Source organism: Eumetopias jubatus, unplaced genomic scaffold (genome assembly GCF_037043125.1).
Source record: "Eumetopias jubatus isolate StellerSeaLion01/CBP00866 unplaced genomic scaffold, mEumJub1_p1.0 scaffold_5, whole genome shotgun sequence".
NCBI lineage: Eukaryota > Metazoa > Chordata > Mammalia > Carnivora > Otariidae > Eumetopias > Eumetopias jubatus.
The window spans coordinates 92,899,608-92,921,156 of NW_028274811.1; the positions used below are offsets into that span (position 1 = coordinate 92,899,608).

Genomic DNA, 21,549 nt, shown 5'->3' on the forward strand with positions numbered 1-21,549 from the left:
AGGCTAGCTTTGGCTATGTGGACTTTGCCTTGTACTTCTTTAGAAACATAGCAGACACTGCTGGTGGCCTGCCCTGTGTCCCGACCCAACCGAGTTGACCTGCAGCTGCACACGGGTCCCTGTGTCTGAGAGCCTCCCATCTCCTCCACCTGCCTGAAGGCACCTGCCCAGAAAGGCCAGGGGGATTAATGCCCCAGGGGGGCCGGGGACTAGGAATCAGGAGGTAAACGGCCCCATCCCCCAGTTGGGATGAGTCTGCGTGGTCTCAAAGGGTCCCTGGCTGATTAAGTCCCAGTGGCCCAGAACAATGACCTCATAATTGGCTCTCTCTTTTCCCATTTCCTTACTTGCGCTTCTTAAAATCCCCTCTCAAATTAATGACCTGTACCCAGGTCCGTGTCTCCGGGACTGCTTCGGGGGATATCCAAAATTAGACAAAAACCTACCCGCGTGTAAGATGCTTCTGATGCACAGTAAAGTCTCCATAGTTGGTCCATCCCAGCCATTGTCTGGGAACCTGCTGAGTGAAAAATCCCTGCTTCTAGATTTCAGTTCCCTGTGGGTTCTCCCAGAGTCTTCTGGTTGACTGGCCCTGAGACCTTACCTACTGAGTGCTCTCCTCTGTCCTCCCCGCTCCAGGTGATCGAGAAGAACTTGAGCGGCTGGTGGTACATTCAGATTGAAGATAAGGAAGGATGGGCCCCAGCAACCTTCATTGACAAGTATAAGAAGACCAGCAATGCCTCAAGACCCAACTTTCTGGCTCCATTGCCCAACGAGGTGACCCAGCTCCATCCGGGGGATGCAGCAGCCATGGAGAACAACACGGGCAGCGAGGCCATCGGCCCCTCCCGGCCCCTGCCCGATGCACCACACGGCGTTATGGACTCCGGGATGCCGTGGTCCAAAGAGTGGAAGGGTGGCAAGGAGGCCCTGAGGAAGGCCTCTTCCGACATGTCCTCATGTGCCGGCTACGAAGAGATCTCAAGCCCCGACCTGGAGGAGAAGCCCAGCCTCCCTCCCCGTAAAGAATCCATCATCAAGTCAGAAGGGGAGCTGCAGGAGAGGGAGCGGCAGAGGATGGAGCAGCTCAGGGGCTCCTCACCCAAACCTCCGGGCATGATTTTGCCAATGATTCCAGCTAAACACACCCCCCCAGCCCGGGACAGCAGGAGACCAGAGCCCAAACCTGACAAAAGCAAGTTGTTCCAGCTGAAAAATGAGATGGGGCTGGAGTGTGGCCACAAGGTATTGGCCAAGGAGGTGAAGAAGCCCAACCTCCGACCCATCTCCAAATCCAAAGCTGACCCATCAGAGGAGAAGACAGAAGTTATTCCCCAAAATCCCTTCTTGAAGTCCAAACCTCAGGTTAGGCCCAAACCGGCTCCTTCCCCCAGGACAGAGCCACCTCAGGGTGAAGATCAAGTGGACATCTGCAACCTCAGGAGCAAGCTGAGGCCTGCCAAGTCCCAAGAGAAGCCCTTACTGGATGGAGAGAGCAGCCACCAGGCTGCCGGGGGCCAAGATGTGGCCTTCAGCCGGAGTTTCCTCCCAGGTGATGGGCCTGGCCACACCCACGACAGGACGGGCAAACAGGATGGGCTCAGCCCAAAGGAGATGTCCTGCAGAGCCCCTCCAAGGCCAGCCAAGACCACAGATCCTGTGCCTAAGAGTGTGCCCGCCCCTCTCCAGGAGGCTCCTCCGCAGAGACCTGTGGTCCTGCCCCGGAGACCACCCCCCCCCAAGAAAACCTCCTCATCCTCCAGGCCCCTCCCAGAGGTCAGAGGGCCACAGCGGGAAGCCAGTGAAGGCAAGGCAGCTCCTGCCCCAGGCCGGGCCCTGCTGGTCCCTCCTAAGGCCAAACCTTTTCTTTCCAACTCCTCAGGCGTCCAAGATGACACACGAGGCAAAGGTGGTCTGGGACCACGGATGGTGGGCAAGATTGGAGAAAACAGGGAGAAAGTAGCTGCAAGCCCCATCCCCAACGCTGATGGCCCGAAGGATTCTTTATACGTGGCGGTGGCCAACTTTGAAGGAGACGGGGATACCAGCAGCTTCCAGGAGGGGACGGTGTTCGAGGTCCGGGAAAAGAACAGCAGTGGCTGGTGGTTCTGCCAGGTCCTGAGCGGGGCCCCTTCCTGGGAAGGGTGGATTCCTTCCAACTATCTCAAAAAGAAGCCGTAGCCGCCTCCTTCCCTGCCTGGCGGTCCCGCGAATCCCTGCTGGCTTTACCCACGTATTTAATATGCCTCTTAATTTATCATCCTTCACGCAGCTTCAAAGGAAGGAAGACTCTGGGGTACTGTGGTTTCTTCCCTCCCTTGGGTGGAGAGGAGTCCCTCCCACCACGGCATGCCCTGGAGGCTCAGAGGCCCCACCCCCTGCTTCCTCTCCAAGCCAGCATCCCTGCCTTTCAGGCTGGTGGCATTGTAGGCCACCTAGCCGCGAGACACTTACTCTCCAAGGCCTCCAAGACCAGAACCATTGTCTGGAAACTGCAGAAACAGCCTCGCTGGTACCCCACCCAGTCTGTGACAGCTGGCTCCAACTTCTCCGTGTTTCTAAAAGTCCAGGGACTTTATTTACTCCGTGTCCAAAATGCTTGGTACCAGAAAGAACTCCATGCCCTGGCAGTTGGCTCCATTGCCAGTCCCAGAGAGCTGTCCTCCTCGAGGCTCTGGGACCATGAGCCTCTCAGGTTCAACCAGATGCAGCTGCCGCAGGAGTGGGCCTGAAGGTCCACTGAGCCATTCTGCCTCCCATCTTCTGCCTTGGGACCCTGACAGATCCTAAAGGGGTGCTTCCAGCCCCAGCATGCTTCACTTTCCCCACGCAGGGCTTTTTAAAATAGGAATCTCCACCCCACCTTGGGCCATTTCACTTTTGTCTCCGTCGAACAAGAATCTCCCAGGTTTGTTTGAAAGGAGCCATTCACAATCCACGCGCCTTGTGAGCACCCTTTTGCTGAGTAGCTGACAGGTGCCAGACTTTCCTGGGCACTTGACACTCTTGTTTTAACCCTCACATCAATCCTCTCTTGGGATATTGCACCTGTTTGATGGACAGAGAACCTCGGACTCTGTGCCCAAGGGCACACTAGCTAGGAAGAAGGGGAAAGAGGACTTGAGCTGGCCTGACTTCCATGCCTGTGCCCTCCCCCCAGTAGGAGGCTAACCAGGCAGGGAAAGGAAGACGCTGACTGCCAGGAGCAGGTGGCCAAGTGGCTTGCTTGCGGTGTGGGTGAAGGGGCGTTAGTGGCTGCTGCCGTAGCCACCATCCCTCCAACCCACTGCAGCCTACACTGAGGGGTGCCCCGCACCCTCCACAGCTCCTCCTCCATGGCCGGGCAGGGTGGCGGGGGCGGGGGGGTGGAGTTTGCCCAGAGCTCTGGCGGTTGCCACAGGGCCTCGTTTCCTGCTGCTGTGTAAGTGCCCCCTCTGGGGGATAAAGCCTGTGGAGCTGAGGTGGTCTCCCATGCCAGCCTCGAGGGGCCCTGATGGCTCAAGGACCAGCAGCTGGATGGCCACAGGCAGACTGCTGCTGCTTCTGCTCCTCTCTGGTGTTCATAGAGTACGTTCCTCTCTTTCCTTTTTGTGCGTGCCCTCTCCCTGTCTGTCCTCTCCCTTCCGTCTGGACAGATACGGTTCACCGAGGCACGCAGAGGCACAGCGACACTGCAGAATTAGAATCGGGACCCAGGGTTTCTGGCTCCCAGCCCAGAGTTCTTGCCCGTGGGCCAGGCTGCCTGGCGGGTGAGAGGGCACAACCCCTCTTCATCCCACCCTGCCCTGCAGAAGAGGATCCAGCTCAGAGATCTCCAATTCAGTGTCCATCTACTGGGATGCTCTGGGGAACCACAGGACCAGCTTTCCCGGGGACGCCCACTGTCCACCTGCAGTGCCAAAGATTTCGGTGCAAACAGCCCTCTTCTGCTCTCCTCTCTCCCCATGGCCACATGGACTCTGGATGCTTCTACAGGAGAAGGAGTGTTCTCTGACTCACAGTAGCACCTTTATTCCTTCCTTCAGTCAGTCTGTGAACCCCATCCCCGGGGATCTTGGGTGCAGGGCCCTGAGGTGCTTCTGGCAGTGCCCACTTGCCCCTTGGCCCTGTGCCCAGAACCGTGGGGGAGGATGGCAGCCAGGGGAAGAAGGGAGGCTGGAAGAGGGCCACCCACGTCTTCGAGGTCCCCTCACTTGGAAGGAAGCCCATAACGTTTTCCAGAGTTTTTGACCCACTTTGGCTTAAACAGCCTTTATGAAGCTGTTATGCAGGATTTGACTACACTTCAAAAGACAGAACTCAGCCTTTTTTTTTTTTTTTTCTGATTCACTCTCTGCTTTCTGTGACCTTTTCAAGTATTTTGTGAGCGCCTACCACGTGCTAGGCGCTGGGTAGACCAGGATCCATGTGGCTCCCTGCCTGCCTGTGAACTATGGTTTTTGTTTGCTGCTTCCACGCAAAGAGTTTATCTTTGGCCTCGTTCCCTCCTCCTGAAGGTCAGCTGGGTGGGAATAGACTGGTTCCACCGTTCTGTGGGCAGAAGTGTTCCTGCAAACGAAAGAACTTGCGTTTTTATTTTTTTATTATTATTATTGTTATTCTGATGTGAACTGAAGATACTGAAGCCACATTCCTCTCTGTTCACCGTTCTTTGCTCAGGACACATCCATGGCCTGAGGACTCCTCTCGGGCTCCGTGTGCCACAGTGGTGGGCACTTGCACGGGCAACCGGAAGTGGGGGGTGTCTGGTGGCCAGTGGCTCTCCCTGGCTGTCCTTGCCTGACGACTTAGCTTTACAGCATCTAGCCCTGTGGCCGCCATCCTGTGAGCAACTGATGGAGGCTATGCAAAACTCCCCTGAGGTTACGCCCACAGAAAAATGTCCCAGACTACAGTTATAACTCCCATGCCAAGCTCCAGGCAGGTCCCTGGTGCTTCAACTCCCTCCTCTAACTTAACCCTCACGACAACCCTATGAGGTGCATAGGATCAGCGCTGAGCTGTGGGGAGAAAGTTGAGGTTCACAGGGTGAAGTCACATGTCCAGTTTCATCCAAATCATGACCACGCTGAGACTTGAATCCAGGGGTGCCTTCTCCCCGGTGCCCATGACTGTACCTCTGCCAACGGCAGCAAAATGTGCATGGCATTTCCAGGGAAGCAGGGGACCCTCCCTCATAATTTAGGTTTCTACTCCCTTCACCCCATGATCACCCAGGGCAGTAGGTCACAGACCAAATGCCAGCCCTAAAGGCGGGCATGTAAAAATCATAGCTTATAGTGTGGCTAAATCTTTGGAAAATCTGAGTTTTAGGATCACCACTTGGCAAAAGAGGCCTTCGCAAAATGTTTCACTCAAAATCTCTGCCATTTGGTGGGTTTATGTCATTGTCCCAGGCTGAGGCGGGGGAGCTGGGCTCCAACTTAAACCACTTTTAATGCCCTACCTCACTGAGGAATTGCTAGAGCCCTTAGCGAGTTTCCAGTAGTCACTAAGCCTCCACCACAAGGCCTCCCCACGTCACCAATTTCTTCGGCAAAGTTCTTGGCCTTAAAACATTTCTGAGTCCACTGGGGATCTCGTTACCAGGTGGAGTGTAGGAAAACAACCTTGCCACAGGAAAGGACAGGTGCCGAATCTCCCCACGTTTTGGAAGGTCCTGAGGCTGAGGCATGGGCAGTCTAGTATTGCTACAGCCTGCATCAAGTACAAAGCACTGAGTGGGATAAAAAAGAAGTTGCTCCTGTCCTCCGATAGCTGGTAACTCGACGTCACCAAGAACAGGAACATTTGTGGCTTGGCTGCCATCCTTTCATTGTGCCCAAGTCTCTAAGGGTTGGGTCGGGATGCTCCCTGGGAGGTCTCGCCCTTCTCTTTGGGCTGTGGCAGTGGGCACATAACAGCCTGAGCCATGCCTGGCAGTCTTGTCCCTCCGCCTTGGTTGTCCGGGCCCATCAGAGCTTTTGCTGCAAACCAACCATACCATACGATAGACCAAAGAAGACCTAATGTCAAACCTTGTGGCCTAGAGGAGTGGAAAACTGGCTCACATTGAGGCCTGAGGGTGTCGGATGCCCTCCGTCAGCCTGGAGGAATTGCTTCTAACTTGGCTGAGGTTCTGACATTTAGACAGACCACAGCCTGTGACGGTCCCGGAGTTGCAGAGCTAAAACCCAGAGGCTCCTCGGTCTTCACCTGCTCCTGGAACCCCTGCTGGGGACCCTTCCCACAGACTCGAACATCCAGCTCCGTGGGGTAATGTCTGGTTTCTGGTGCTACCCTTGTCATGCGTCAGCATTCCCTTTCCTTCCTGTCTCCATCCTCTACTCCAAAGTAGGCTCTCAGCGCCAGTCAGGACAAGTGACAACAACTTCTGTTGTCCTTGAAGAGGCCACACCCAGTGCCACACCGAGTAGCCTTCACTTTCAGGCCTGCTATAAATGTCCAAAAGGAGGTGCCCCCCCCCACCAGGCTTGTTACAGCAATAAGCAATTCTGACATAGCTAAGGCGTCCGTAGCTTTCCCCTGTGTGTGCCTGTCTATGCCTTTGTGCCCATCTAACTGTTAATAGTACCCCTTTCGCTCGTACAGGGGAGATGATAAACCATGGTCACCTTAGCTGTCCCCACATTTCCCGCTTCCGAGCACCACCAAGTCACTAGGGCCATTTCGTGCATCCCTCCAGGAACAGTGGGGCTCTGCCAGCCCCGCCACCTCATGTCTGCTCATAGAGTGATGCTGGAGATCCCTGAATATCACAACACTCCCCATCCCCTCTTGGCAGACTGAAATTCTGGCGGTGTTTTTTGTTTCCTGTTAACACACAAAACTACATGAGGCTATATAATATGAGGGGGGTGGGGTGGCGAACAATTAGCTCTAGCATGTATAGACTATATACCGTTAGACTTTCTCTTCTTTTTTTTTTTTTTTTAATAAAAATGCTTGACTGGTTTCAAGCTTCATTGTGAAGATGCAGTGTCTGTGGATTTCATTTGGCTAAAGAAGAGGCTCATAGCTTTGTGCCCGGGCATCTTGGACTCGAGTTTGGGGGTCAAAGAACAGAAACCTGGGTGAGCTGTTTGGACAGTAAGGGTGACTCCTCTGTCTGGGTCCTAGTGCATCTTGATTCTTTGAATGACAGTGTCCAGAAACTAAGGGAAAGCATCCCTGTATTCACTGGGTATCTCCCACATATTCTCAGCCCTGTGCCTAAAGATGGAAAACTGTAAGATATCTTGTACCTCTCACTGGGGTTGCCTGCTGCTGGGCCAAGAGCCTGTGGTGGAAGCCAAGGGGGGCAGCCACGTTTGGGCTGCAGGGACTGCTCGAGCCATCCGCTCCTGGGAGGTAGAGGGCATGTGTTACTACTTTCCCAAGGGCAGAGGCAAGGCCAAACCAACACCCAATGTGGAGCCTCCTTGGCCTCAGGTGAATCATTAAACAAAATGATACCACCGCCCACCTGCCTAGGGAGAGAACAGAACCAGCAGAGCCCCGGACAGAAGAACATCAAAAAGGGGAAATTTACATTCAGTATTCCTCCTCCCTTTCCTTTCAAAGAATGCAATGACCTTCTGACCGACCTTGCATCAGAATAATGGTCATTCCTGTATTAATCTCTGTTCCCCTAAGAAGGAAAAATCATATTGTGCTTCAACCATCGCCCCCCGCCCCGGGAGCATTTTCTCCCCAAATCTTCCAGACTAACTGTGGTCATTCATAAGAATGCAACTGGGAATGGCTCCCTGGGAGGTCTCGCCCTGGGATTCCTGGAGCAGGCATGCAGGGCCCCTGACCCTCCCCTCATGGATGGGATGGGATGGGATGGGATGGGGACTGGACCACGGTCAGGAACCAAACCTGACTTACTCTCAGGGGCTGCTTACCCATTGCCTTCAGGTCTCAGTTGGAACTGGCACATTCGCCATTCCCTTTATACTGCTTCAGAAATGCCAGGCCAAATGCAATCCAACTGTCACACGCACACACCTTCACACACGTTCCCTGCCACTCTCCTTACCATGACCCTCTAAGGCGACACGGTAAATGTGTGTGTCCGAGACTCAGGTCGTGGGGCCACTCTTCTCCAAACCCAGGGTGTTTAATGTCCATCACTTCTCGGGTGCCTGGGTGACTCAGTTGGTTAAGCGACTGCCTTCGGCTCAGGTCATGATCCTGGGGTCCCGGGATCGAGTCCCGCATCAGGCTCCCTGCTCAGCAGGGAGTCTGCTTCTCCCTCTGACCTTCCTCCTTCTCATGCTCTCTCTCTACCATTCTCTCTCTCTCTCTCAATAAATAAATAAAAAAAATCTTTAAAAAAAAAAGATGTTTAATGTCCATCACTTCTCTAGTTAGTATCCATCTGGTCCAGCTGTGGTTCCTCACTGTCTTGTAACCTGTGCCTCCCAATCAATGGTTCTCAAATTTTAGTGACCATACAACTTAGCAGGGAGCTTGACGAAGTCCACGCTCCTGGGCTGCAACCCCTGAAAGTCGGAATCGGCAAAAACCTGCATCCTTTAAAACTACGTTGTGAAGAAGTGGTCTCCATACTCCACTTTTGAGAAATGGCCAGACTCAGCACACTTCCTGGCATGTCTAAGTGTTCAAAATGGCACTTTATATGGGATGCCTGGGTGGCTTAGTCGGTTAAGTGTCTGCCTTCGGCTTAGGTCCCCAGGTCATGGGATTGAGCCCCACGTTGGGCTCCCGGCTCAGGGGGGAGTCTGCTTCTCCCCCTGCCTGCCGCTGTCCCCCGCTTGTGCTCTCTATTCCTCTCACTCACTCTCTCAAATAAATAAAGTCTGTTTTTTTAAATATGGTGCCTCATATACTATTATTAACAATGTCACCGTTATTTTTCTGAGCATTTACTGTGTTCCAGGCTACATACACTTCTATTTCATCCTCAAAATGATCTATAAGGTAGATATCTGCATTTTATGTATGAAGGCACTACATACATTTCAGAAAGGTGAAAGCACCACACCAAAGTGTCACAGAGCCAGCTCATAGTGTCTGGTCCTAAAGCTGACTCATTTATCCCATACTATGTCACCGCCCAAATGCTAATCAAAGTACATATCTCATTCTGATACAATTAGTTCCTGGATTCAAACTCTTACTCAAAAAATTCATCCCCTTCCAAACACCTAACTCTATAATTATAAAGGGAAAAGGTCTAACTTCCATTGAATATAAACTATCGACTGGGTACCTTATAGATACTATCTCTTGAACCTTTGCTACAGTTCTTCTAGGTAGGAATTGTTATGCCTGTTTTATGGATGGAAATTAATAGTCTGAGAGATTAAGTTTATCTATAGTCACAGCTAATAAGAGAATGAACTTGAATTTCTAACTCCAAAGCCTGTGACCTTAATAGATGATCACAGCTTCCAAATTTATAATCCACCCCCATTCAGCTTTTCCAGAATAAGTGTTCTGTGGACACACCGGACATCTCAAAGCTTCACATAGTAACATGCAGTGTGAACGTCTGAGAGGTGGGTTTTTATAGTGGGTTCCTCAAACAGACTTGATGGTGAAACCATTCACAGATCATCTAGCAGGAGCAGTGTTTCATGTCACCAACTCTGGAAAATGTCAAAGTCTACAATTCAACTCTCCCTTGAATTCTGTCTGAGCCACCATCCTTAGCTGATTCCTCACCTTGACTCCAGCTGCGACCCTGCCCCTCACTGCAACCCAGGCTCCAAAGCTAACATTCACAGCATCGCCAGTACAAAATACTTCCTTGAATGGGGAGCTCCTCATGAATGGCAAGGGTGCCTACTGGCTGTTGGTCTTACTGAAGCGATCTGAATGGGCTTCCGCATAGCGAAATTGCCCCATGCAGGAAACTTCAGAAAATAGCCTGAAGGAATGTAATTTGTTTTCTACCTCATGAACAAGTTCTCCTTTAGTGATCGGTAAATTAATAGCTGTGTTCAGAGCATTCCAATGCAAGTTAATAAAGCCTAGGTTCACCTCCTCTTCAGACTCAGGGGGCCCAGATCCTACAATTAACTATGTTCTCTGGCTTCCTTTCAACTGCACGGAACTTGGCCACGCTCGTACAGTATAGTTTACAATAGTCATCATCAAACAGTTTTCACTGAGTATAATCAATAAAAAAAGTTAGCCTATATGTGGTATATAAATATATGTATTACTAAATGAATATATCATGTACTCTATTTTTCGGTAGTAAATTCTTACATTCCATGCTTGGTGCTCCCTTCCACGTGAATAACACTCCAGCCTTCTCTCTCCCTAGGTGAGAAGAGGGAATTCTCCCGGTGACTGATGTCTAGGGGAGCAAGAGCCCATAGAGCATATAGCTCACACCTCCTTCTCTCCTGTTTGGGGTCAGATGTCCTCAGGGAGCACCCCTTCCACCTGGCTCCAGTCAGCGGGAGGCTTAGTGGTAAAAGGAGCCCCCACAGAAGGAGTCCTGTGCTTTTCAGGGAGCATGTCTAATTCTGGGATGAAGGCTGAGGAAACCCATGACTGCTGTGCAGCTCACCTAAGCCAGATTCTCCCATGGCTCTCTCAAGAAGAAAGCTGACATTGTGTTTTTCAATTTCCAGGTCTTCTGTCTCTCTCAGTTCTAACTTGAGGTGTGGAGAAAGGCAAACTATATATTGGGCCCCTTAAAAACTGCCTGTTAGCTGCTGATTAAGCTAATTTTAGCTAACTTATTATATTACTTTTTATATAATATAATAATAAAATATATGTATATAATTAAAAGTGAAGGATAAGCTAAAAATATATAATTTAAAGAGGTAATTTTTCGCTACTATGAGATAATAAGAGATTTATATCAGTCCATGCCCCCAATTCCCAGCACAGAGCTCATGAAACCCTCGTCCAGAATTTCCTGAGTGATAAGAGCGCCAGGAGCATCTTTTGTTCTAATTTGGTCTTTGACCCCAGTTCCTGACACAAGGCTCCTGAAACCCTTGTAATTTCCTAGGTGACAGGAGTAGCTCTTGTTCCAATAAGGTGCTTCTGCGTGGGCTCCCGAGTGGCTCCCGGAGGGGGGCTGGTCACCCGAAAGACCAAGCCGTGACTAGAAGCTGGGCATTTTCAGCCCATCCCTGTTCTCTTAAGGGAGAAGGACTAGAAATGGAGCTAATGACCAATCGTGCCTACGTGAGGAAGCCTCCATAAAAATCCCAGTAGTAGGGGGTTCAGAGAGCTTCTAAGTTGGTGAACACACCCACCCCCAGAGGGGGATGCACCCCAACTCCACGAGGACAGGAGCTCCTGCCCTCAGGACCCTCCCAGACCCCACCCTATGTATCTCTTCTTCTGCTGTTCATCTGTATCCTTCATCATATCCTTTAGTAAACTGGTAAATGTAAGTAAGTGCTTCCCTGAGTTCTGTAAGCCTCTCTAGCAAACTGATTGAACCTGAGGAGGGGGGTCATGGAAACCTCTGATTTGTAGCCAAATCACACAGAAGTTGTAGGTAACCTGGGGACTTAATACTTGCAGTTGGCATCTGAGGGGGTGGGGGGCAGTCATGTGGGACTGAACCCTTAACCCGCGGTACCTGATACTGTCTCCAGGTAGATAGTGTTAAAACCAAGTTAAGTTGTAGGATACCCAGCTGGTGTTGCAGAGACTTGCTTGGTGTGGGGAAAAGACCCATATGTTTGGTGGTCAAAAATGTCAGAAGGGAAGTGTTCTGTGTGAAAGAAAGACACAGGAGACACAGATGGAAAACAAGAGTTCTGAATACAGGGCGCCTGGGTGGCTCAGTTGGTTAAGCGACTGCCTTCGGCTCAGGTCATGATCCTAGAGTCCCGGGATCGAGTCCCGCATCGGGCTCCCTGCTCAGCAGGGAGTCTGCTTCTCCCTCTGACCCTCTTCCTTCTCGTGCTTTCTATCTCTCATTCTCTCTCTCAAATAAATAAATAAAATCTTTAAAAAAAAAAAGAGTTCTGAATACAGCTTCCAGTGACTTGTCTTAACCACCTTCTGAGATGTGTGAACCCCACTTTGTAAAACCCCATCAAAGGAGCAGTTGTGGCCTCTGGGGTTAAACAGACCCGGGTTTGAGTTCTGGCTCTGATACACCCTTGACCTCTCTGATACATAGCATCCTCATCTGTAAAATGGGGACAATAACGCCTTTCTCACGCAGTTGTGAGGATTAATGGAAACAATGTATGCCTAACACATAGTAGGCACTTCTAATAGCACATCATAATCACTATTGTTTCTATGAAGAGTGAAAAGAATTAACAAGGCTTCAGATATTTTCATTGCCCAGGAAAGGAGTTAGCAAACTTTTTCTTAAAGAGTCACATAGTAAATATTTCAGGCTTTGGGAGCCAAGAGTCAAAACTAGAATGTTATGCAAGGACTTACATAACTATTTAAAACGTAATCATTTGAACATGTACAAACCATTCTTAGCTCTGTGAAAAAATACCCAGCTGGGCGGATTAGCCCCGACGGCTACAGTCTGTCGATCCATGGTCTAGTCTATATTCCTCTTCTATTTTATTACTTCTCTCTAAATGGAAGTTTTCCAAAGTGTGTTTATAGAACATCAGTCCCTCATATGATCATGAAAAAGCATCATGTGGTCAAACCCATTTGGCAGACACTTGTATAAGGATCCTCCAGGCCTCCCTCCTTGGAGATCCGCGTCACACGCCAGCACATTAAAGGCTTTGAGAATCTTGCAGTAAAGAAGCTGTTTACCCTGGTTTAAGCCAAAATTTCCAAAATGTACCTGATAACAGAATTATCTTTCTCAGGTAACATCTAAGAATATCCCATAGAACACACTTTGGAAAATTCTGCTATAGATCCTAGAATTTAATCCTTATGCAGAATTTCACTGCATTAAATCGAATTTGTGCCCCATAATGCATACATCTGAGAAATATGACTTGGATTGTATGTGTTAGTTACTATCTTCAGCAGAGTAACCAGGCCAACTTTAGTTTGAAAAAACTATATTTTTGTTGATTTTTTCTCCCTGTGTTTTATCTTAGGACTGCAACAATGTTCACTTGGAGAGCCTTAAGGAAGTCCCTCTTAGAAGGATCAAATGCCTGATATAGCACCTGCCTTAGGAAGTATGCAGCAGCTACTGTGTGTTCTTGGAGGAGATCTGAGAACCAGGCCATGTCCTTGCTGTTGTGAACATGGATTTGCTAAACTACGGTCACTATGTATTCTTTTTATTGTGGTGAGACACACATAACATAATATTTACTGTTTCTGCCGTTTTTAAGTGTACAGTTCAGTGGTACTAAGTACATTCACTATGTTGTGCAATCATCACCACCATCCATCTCCAGAACTTTTTTATCTTCCCCAACTGAAACTCTGTCCTCATTAAACAACTCCCATTTCCACTTCTCCCCACCCCCTGCTAACAACCATTCTACTTTCTGCCTCTGAGTTTGACTCTTCCAGGTACCTCATCTAAGCGGAATCATACAGTATGTATCCTTTTGTGGCCGATGTACTTCAGTTAACATAATGTCTTCAGAGTCCATCTATATTGTAGCACATTGCAGAATTTCCCTCCTTTTTAAGGCTGAATAATATTCCATTACATGTTTCTACCACGTTTTATTTACTCATCCATCACTGGACACTTGAATTGCTTCCATCTTTCAGCTCTTATGAATAATGTTGCCCATGTACATGAGTGTACAAATATCTGTTTAAGTCTCTGCTTTCAGTCCTTTTGGGTATGTACCCAAGAAGTGAAACTGCTGGATCAAATGTAATTCTATGTTTAATTTTTTAAGGAACTGACATACTCTTTTCCATAGTGGCTGCACCTTCACTGTGTTTGTTCATTTCCAGACCACATTTTTTTAATTGAGATATAATTGACATACGACAGTTTCAGGTGTTTAACATAATGATTTGATATTTGATATTTCACAATATTCCTATGTTGTGAAATGATCACCACAACCTACTTAACATCCATTACCACACATAGTCACAAAAATTTTTTTACTTGTGATGAGAACATCTAAGGCCTACGCCTTTAGCAACTTTCAAATATACAATGCACTATTATTAATTATAGTCACCATGCTGTATACTACACCCCCAAGACCTATTTGTTTTGTGATTGGGACTTTGTACCTTTTGACCCCCTTCTCCCATCTTGCCCACCCTCTACTCCCTACCTCTGGCAATTACCTGTTTTCTGTATCCATGAGTTCTGTTGTTTTTTCAGATTCCACATGTAAGTGAGATCATATGATATTTATCTTCCTGTCCGACTTATTTCACTTAGCATAATGCCCTCAGGGGCCATTTATGTTGTCACAAATGGCAAGATTCCCTTCTTTTTATGGCTGAATAATATTCCATTGTACTTATATGCTACATTTTCTTTACCCATTCATCTATTTTTTTTAAAGATTTTACTTATTTATTTGGGAGTGAAAGTGAGAGACAGAGCACACATGGAGGGGGAGGGGCAAAGGGAGAGGGAGAAACAGACTCCCCACCGAGCGGGGAGCCCGATGCGGGGCTCAATCCCAGGACTCTGGGATCATGACCTGACCCGGAGGCAGACGCTTAGCCAACTGAGCCACCCAGGTGCCCCTATTAAGTCAAACTTGGTTCTTTTCTCATCAGCCCATGGAATTGGAAGTACTAGCCTGAAACCCCAATTTATTTGCTAACAGAACTCAGTGGTTGAGGCCAACATTCAGATTATCCCAGAATATGCCTCTCCATCCTTTAAAAAAATCATCAAAATGAAAATGCAAAATTTAAACATTCTCATAGAGAAGTTTTATAACTGAGTGAAGAAACATGTCTTCCTACTTAATCCTCACCTTGTCGCTAACCATGCCAAGCCCTAGGGGTAAGCACACAGACACTCTCCAGTGGGACAGTCTTTTGGCCACCAGCTTCTCCACTTCTCATTAGCACACAGAAGCTCTGCGTGTGTTTTGGAAGGCATTTGGAAAGTGCTGGGATCACCCAGTGACTTACTTTCACAACTGGGGCTGACTCCCCAAAAGCACATCACAGCACTGTATTCAAATATACCCGAAGTTGCTTCTGGAATTTCATTTTTACCCAAAAATTGGTGACAGGAAAAAAAGTTGCGATTAAAGATTTAAGCACTTTAATCAGTCAGTTATTTTATACATTTTCATGTTGAAACAAACAAGGATATGTTATGCAGTAGAATATAAAATTTGCCTGCATTTTTAAGATAAAACTGCAGACTTCAAAGAAACACGGGCTTCAGTGGGCTGCTTCAGGCCAGGCCCCAGGCCCCAGGCCCCTTGTGGGAACTTAAGTAAAGTTTGAAAAACCAAGTGATTCATCACTCCTGCCACTGGTGAGTAGGGTAAAGCCAATTAGGAGACTCCTTCCAGGTGTACTCTTCTTGTTGGGCTCATTCTCAATCAAAACCAGACGTCTCATGGAGGATGAGCCACAGAGATTCTCAGAAATACACCCATGATAGTGCTCTGAGTGTGGGCAGAAAGGGCTTATTTATCAAAGCAAATACTTCTGAGAACCTCCTGCTTTTGAAAACTCTTCATTCTTCTGGTCATGTGGTGGAGAGCACTTCTACTCAGTTCTGCCTGTATTTAATTACCTTAAGAAAATACTGGGTAAGTTTTCAGCTAAGGGGTACAAGTTTGGGGTGGGGATGGGGTGGGACGGGAATTCCTGATTTCCCGAATATTCAGAATCAGGACTAGGGATTCATACAAGACCAAGGTTGGACGTTCAGGTGCCTCCTCCCCACCCCCTGTCCTTTCCTACCTACACACATACATAAGCTCAATGAACAGGATGAGGGCCCCCACCTCTGTGCTTAGCACTCATCATTGAAAGCTGGATGTTCTAACATCAACTAAAGTGTCCCTTCTATGTGGCCTGAGAAGACAGCAGCCCAGGGGTATGCTGCAAGTGGCTCTGGCGACAGGGAGAAGAAAGAACAAGCAGCCCCTTGCAAACGGCTTTCTTTCAGCCTACAGGGGTGATGTGTCCCCTTCAGAATCAGAGTCCACCCCTCGCCTCCAACAGTGGGTCACTAACATCAGTCAAGAACACACCCTGGGTTGTGTAGTTCCCCTGCCATTCACATCAATTAGGAATCTGGTGTGCCCTTGCTGAAATTCCTTCACACGCCTCCTCTCTGCCTCTAATGGGACCATGACAGAGAGACTTCAAGGGGCAGAAATGCCTTGGCACGAGGTAGCTGAGCCTAGATGCTGTACAAGACAGTCCTGAAAGCTCCATCTTCATGCGTGAGAGCACGGAGCAAGCAACCCAATCCTGGGGCCTTCTCTGGGCCAGATCTGGTGCTGGGAGCTGGGCACCGAGAAATGAACAAGAGAAGCATAGTCTAGCCAGAAAGCCTGACCTATAAACAACTGCAGGTCACTCGGAGAGAACCATAAGAGAGTTTTTCTTTTTTTTTTAAGATTATTTATTTATTTATTTGACAGAGAGAGAGAGAGCGAGAGAGGGAACACAAGCTGGGGGAGTGGGAGAGGGAGAAGCAGGCTTCCCGCCGAGCAGGGAGCCCGATGCAGGGCTCGATCCCAGGACCCTGGGATCATGACCTGAGCCGAAGGCAGACGTTTTAACGACTGAGCCACCCAGGCGCCTCCGGTAAGACAGCTTCTGCACAATATGTCTGAGGGGCACAGAATGGGAAAGGAAACCTGCCTGCGGGTAAAAAAGAAATTGTGAAAAGCTGTCCGAAAAGTCAAAAATAGGGGATCCAATAGGTGAGGGCAGTGTTTCCAAAACTTGAGCTGAGTATAGTCTCTCAAATGGTGCTATGTCCACCTCTACCAGCATTTACTTGATATTTTACTTTAAATTGATCAACTCAAAGGTTAAATATGTTTCTTTGAAGGAAAGTTTACACTGTGACATAAATAGAAGGTAACTCTAAAAGTAAACACAAGGAAAGCCAAATAGTGTCACTGAATCCGAACTAGGTCTAGTTAGTTACCTATTCAAAGTTCTGACACTGAGGCCTGGGTCCTTGTGCGCTCTCTCTCTGTTAACAGGGGATCAGCGTATACTAAGGAGGTGTTAAAAGACAAGCTGACACCAAAATGGGATTATACACTTCATTAAAATAAAAGAATTGCAAGAGTACTGAAAATGGTAACAACTTACAGACGGTAATTCACATCATTTCACGCATACGAAAGTACCACTCCAAATTGCCTTTTCCACACTTTAAAATATACCGGATTAATTTTAATGCTTTTGTTAGGTTAGGTCCAGGGGGCACAGGACAACTTAACTAGAACACAGACTAGACGTGGTGGGCAAATGTGAAAGGGTAGGCCCGGCACCGTGGAAGCTGGTAGCTGGTGAGCAGTGTGCACATTTCCATAATTGCAAAGTGTAATTTGAACAGGGCCACCCCCATTTGATCACCCTTTTCTGGATCTAATAACGCTCAATGAGGTCCATGGTAGAAATAATTTTTATTTTAATTTAAAGTCTTTGATCCTCTCTTCATAACACTACTGATGTATAATAAGATTTTTAAAACCCCTTTATGTGGAAGGAAACAAAAGGGAGAATTCTTTGTAGAGAATGTTGCTGTAATACTTTCCATATTGTACGGTAATCCGGTGTTTAGGTGTGTCTCCCCCACCAGACTGGGATCCTTCCGGGCAGGGATCTCCTGTTACTTTTCTCTGTCCCCTGAGTATATGGTGGAAGACTTGGACATTACAGCCCTCAGCGTCTGCTGAGTGAATTGGCCCCACCGGTAGAATGGTGGGAGGGGAAGGCAAAAACCCAAATAACTCCAGTATGCTTCTGACCAATGTTTTCTTAATGTGAGACAATGTAGCATGGTAATTAATTCTTTTAGACCTGAATTCTTGCCTGTTGAAGATAATAACAGGGTTGGTATAAGGATTAAATGAGCTAATAGATGTAAAGTGATTAGAACAGTGCTGGCACATAGTAAACAACTGATGGTAGTAGCTACCGTTGTTACTGTTGTAATTCATATAATTACACCCGCGCACACACACACGAATTGTCAAATGCTTGTATAGAGTAGACATTGTGACTTTTAGCTGCGCACCACCTATTCTTTCTTGGAATAATATCACCCTAGACCTCCTTTGAGGAACCATTTTTCCCCTAGTGTCAATCCACGTGATTTGGGCGCCGCAGGCCTCACTCCCTGGTTCCAAGAATGAGCACATGACCAGATCTGGCCAATCAGGAGAGCCCAGTCTCCTGGCTACGGCGGGCTCTGTAATGGGCACATGACCCAAGCCGAGCCAATGAGACTTGATCTCTGCGGAGATTTTGAGAAGAGGAACTCTTATTAATCTACTGGGCTTGCTAAACTGTCAGAATTTAGCCTCCAGAGGCTGGTGACCATGCTTGTCACCTCAAGTACAGAGCTTACCTGAGAATGAAGCCCAAAGCAAAAAAAAGCTGAGAGCCCAAGGATGTAGAGAAAGAGTCTGGGCGACACTGTTTGAAACTCTGGATCTAGCTGTGCCTGAAGGTGAATGGATGATTGGGTGGTTTTTTGTTTGTTTGTTTGTTTTGTTTTTTTAAGATTTCATTTATTTATTTGTCAGAGAGCACAAGCAGGGGGAGCTGCAGGCAGAGGGACAAGCAGGCTCTCCGCTGAGCAAGGATCCCAACTGGGGACTTGATCCCAGGACTGAGATCATGATCTGAGTGGAAGGCAGCGGCTTAACCAACTGAGCCACCCAGGCATCCGGGATGATTGAGTTTGGGTTTTGGTTTTGGTTTTTTGCTAAGGTGGGTTTGTCAGTGGTCTCAGAAGAGTCCTAATATACGTAACTAGTCAGAGAGCATGTGTATCTTCATTCACTTTTTTGCATCAGGCTTATTAAGTGATTGAGTTTCAACAATTCGGTTCATCCAACAGGCACTGTGAGGGGTGTGGGAGAGCAGGGAACATAAACATTAATAAGACTGTCCCTGCTCTCAAGGTTCACATCTACAAGGGAATACAAACTTTACAGTCATGGGGCACCTGGGTGGCTCAGTCGTTAAGCATCTGCCTTCGGCTCAGGTCATGGTTCCAAGGTCCTGGGATCGAGCCCGCATCGGGCTCCCTGCTTGGTGGGAAGCCTGCTTCTCTCTCTCCCACTCCCCCTGCTTGGGTTCCCTCTCTCACTGTGTCTCTTTCTGTCAAATAAATAAATAAATAAAATCTTTAAAAAACAAAACTTTACAGTCATACCCTAATACATGTGGTACTTGAGAGGCTACTGTCATAGAAGAACAGGAAGTAGAGGAAGACCAGTTCTGCCATAGGACTTTCTGGAAGAGAAGGGAGTATGGGCGCTTTACCATAAAATAATTTGCAGACATTTAACAGTGTTCTTTTGCCTGGGTTCCAGAAGCCATTCACAGGATGCCTATTTCAATTAGATTTTAATCACCCACAGCTACTGTATTCCTTTAACGAATGCCTGATGTTACCATGTGGAATGAAGTGTGCTTTATGCCTGCTCTGAATGTGTGCCCACCTGCCTGGTGATACCTAGAAGTCTCCTTCTGGGAGCAGTCCAGGTCCGGTGAGGGGGAGGCGTTTGGCGGGGAACTACTGAACAGAAGCCCTAACCCTCACATGCCTATGGAGGGAGCATATCACTCTGTTAGGGCTCTGGCCTCTTGTGGTCAGGGGGTGTGTGAGTTCAGCTCGGGAGCTATGAGGTAATGGTATTGAGTTCCCTACTGCTTGCTTTTGAATGTAGCAAAAACACCAAGCTCTGCCCCCCCCCCCACCCCCCTGCCAAAGCTCTGATACACAAAATGCCTCTTGTATCTCTGCTGCTTCTGTTACTCCTCACCTGCCCAGGAGAGTCTAAGCCCTTTAAATTGGCATACAAGGAAGATTCTTCTCAAGTGTGCCAGGGATTGTTTGAGGTGCTTGGGAGACAAAGACAAAACCTGCTCCTCCTCTCAAGCAAGATAAACCCCACTCAAACAGATTTACAGGGAATAAAATGTACTGGGGAATAAAATTAAAATATATTGACTTAGGGAACTTAAAGTTCCAGGGAGTAAATGTAGGCATCACTGGATCCAGCTCAGATGATTTTCAGGATCTGGTTTTTTCTTCTCTTCTCAGCTGTATTTCCCTCTATGTTGGCTTCCCTCTTGGGTAGGCTCTCCCCTAGAGGAAAGTGGCCCCAATTTTTCCCTTAATGGGGACTCCAAGCAGCTCCAAGTTTACTTCATCCCAAATTCATGTTCAGAAAAAAGGAGATTCTTTCTTCTAAACAGTTGTTTAAAAAAAAAAAAAAGTCCTGGATCTGATTCTTATTGTCTCCTAAAGTGAGTCATAGGACCCTCATAAACCAGTATGGGTTTGGAATACACTGATTGGCTCAAGTCTGGGTGTCAGGACCACCCTGAAGTAGGGGATGGAATGGGCTCCATGAGAACCATATGGATTGAGTCATGAGTGGGGGGAATTGGGTCTTCAAAGGGAATTCCGGGCACTATTACTGGAGGAAGGATGAATGAATACTGGGCAAGCACAAAGTACACAAACTAAAATCTAACCTTCATTCAGCTGTTGCAATAAGTCCGTTGTCTTGTCATAATACAGTGTTCTGTATGGGGTCCAGAAAATTGTTGGAGAGCAAGACTTCGTGCGGTCTCTTCAACATAGAATACTCTGGTTTTCAGGCTTACTACAGTTATCCAGAGAAAAGAACATCTGCTTATTTGCAGACTAGAAAAAGAAAAGGCATAAGGTGAGAAAAACATTCCTTAGGAAGATCCAACTCCATCTGCTCGAATTATTTGCCTAACAAGCAACTTTCTGAACTTGGTCTCTTGAAAGGTCCCACCTGCCACCCTAAGAGACTCTGGCACAAATAACCAATAGTTGTGTCTTTCCAGACATAGATGAATGTATGGCATTCCACTGTATGCATCTATTCCTTGTCATTTCCCTGTGCTTTCTCCCTTGATGAAAAGATAAAAATCAGGTACTTAAATTAGGGAAGCCTCCACAAGTAGAGATGATGTGTCAGTAAAGCAGGCTGAAGCAATCAGCCTCTCTCTTTGCTGCTTGTTAGCTGCCACATTGCCCTTTTCAGAGGCAAAATCATAGGAAAAAGCAGTACTTTTATCCCTACCAATTAGCATCCTGGCTTGCTATACTTTAACAAGTATTTTTCTAACTAGTTACCACGTCTTCATGTTGGCCACCTGTGAAAGTTTAAATTATTTTTGGCCCCAAGTTTTCACCCCTCCCCGTATCCACTCCTTTTGCCTGGAATTTTTCACTTTCTCTCATTAGGGACAGAGTGGACTTTTCTAGTCCTTGACTTTGGGCTTGGTCATGTGACTTGCCTTGACCAATGGGGTGTTGGCAGATGTGCCACAAGCAGAGATCTCAACCTGTGTTTGGACAATTGGCTGTGCCTTCTTGCACTGCAGCCTTAGCCATGAGAAGAACATACCCTAACACATTGCTCCAAGGGCAATGACAGACACCTGAGGCTGGCCTTGACTCAACCCTCAACC

The 21,549-nt window shown here is 47.8% G+C and overlaps 1 protein-coding gene across 2 annotated transcripts in view; it reads left to right on the forward strand.

Moving 5' to 3' along the window:
- SH3PXD2B (SH3 and PX domains 2B) overlaps positions 1–3,334 on the forward strand; it is a 97,434-nt gene extending 94,100 nt beyond the window's left edge. For both annotated transcript variants that reach the window (XM_088023674.1, XM_028102758.2), the window contains one exon: positions 640–3,334. In XM_088023674.1, the coding sequence (XP_087879800.1) occupies positions 640–2,184 (1,545 nt within the window). In that variant the 3' untranslated portion in view covers positions 2,185–3,334. The remainder of the gene's footprint in view (positions 1–639) is intronic.
- The last annotated feature ends 18,215 nt before the right edge of the window (positions 3,335–21,549 follow it).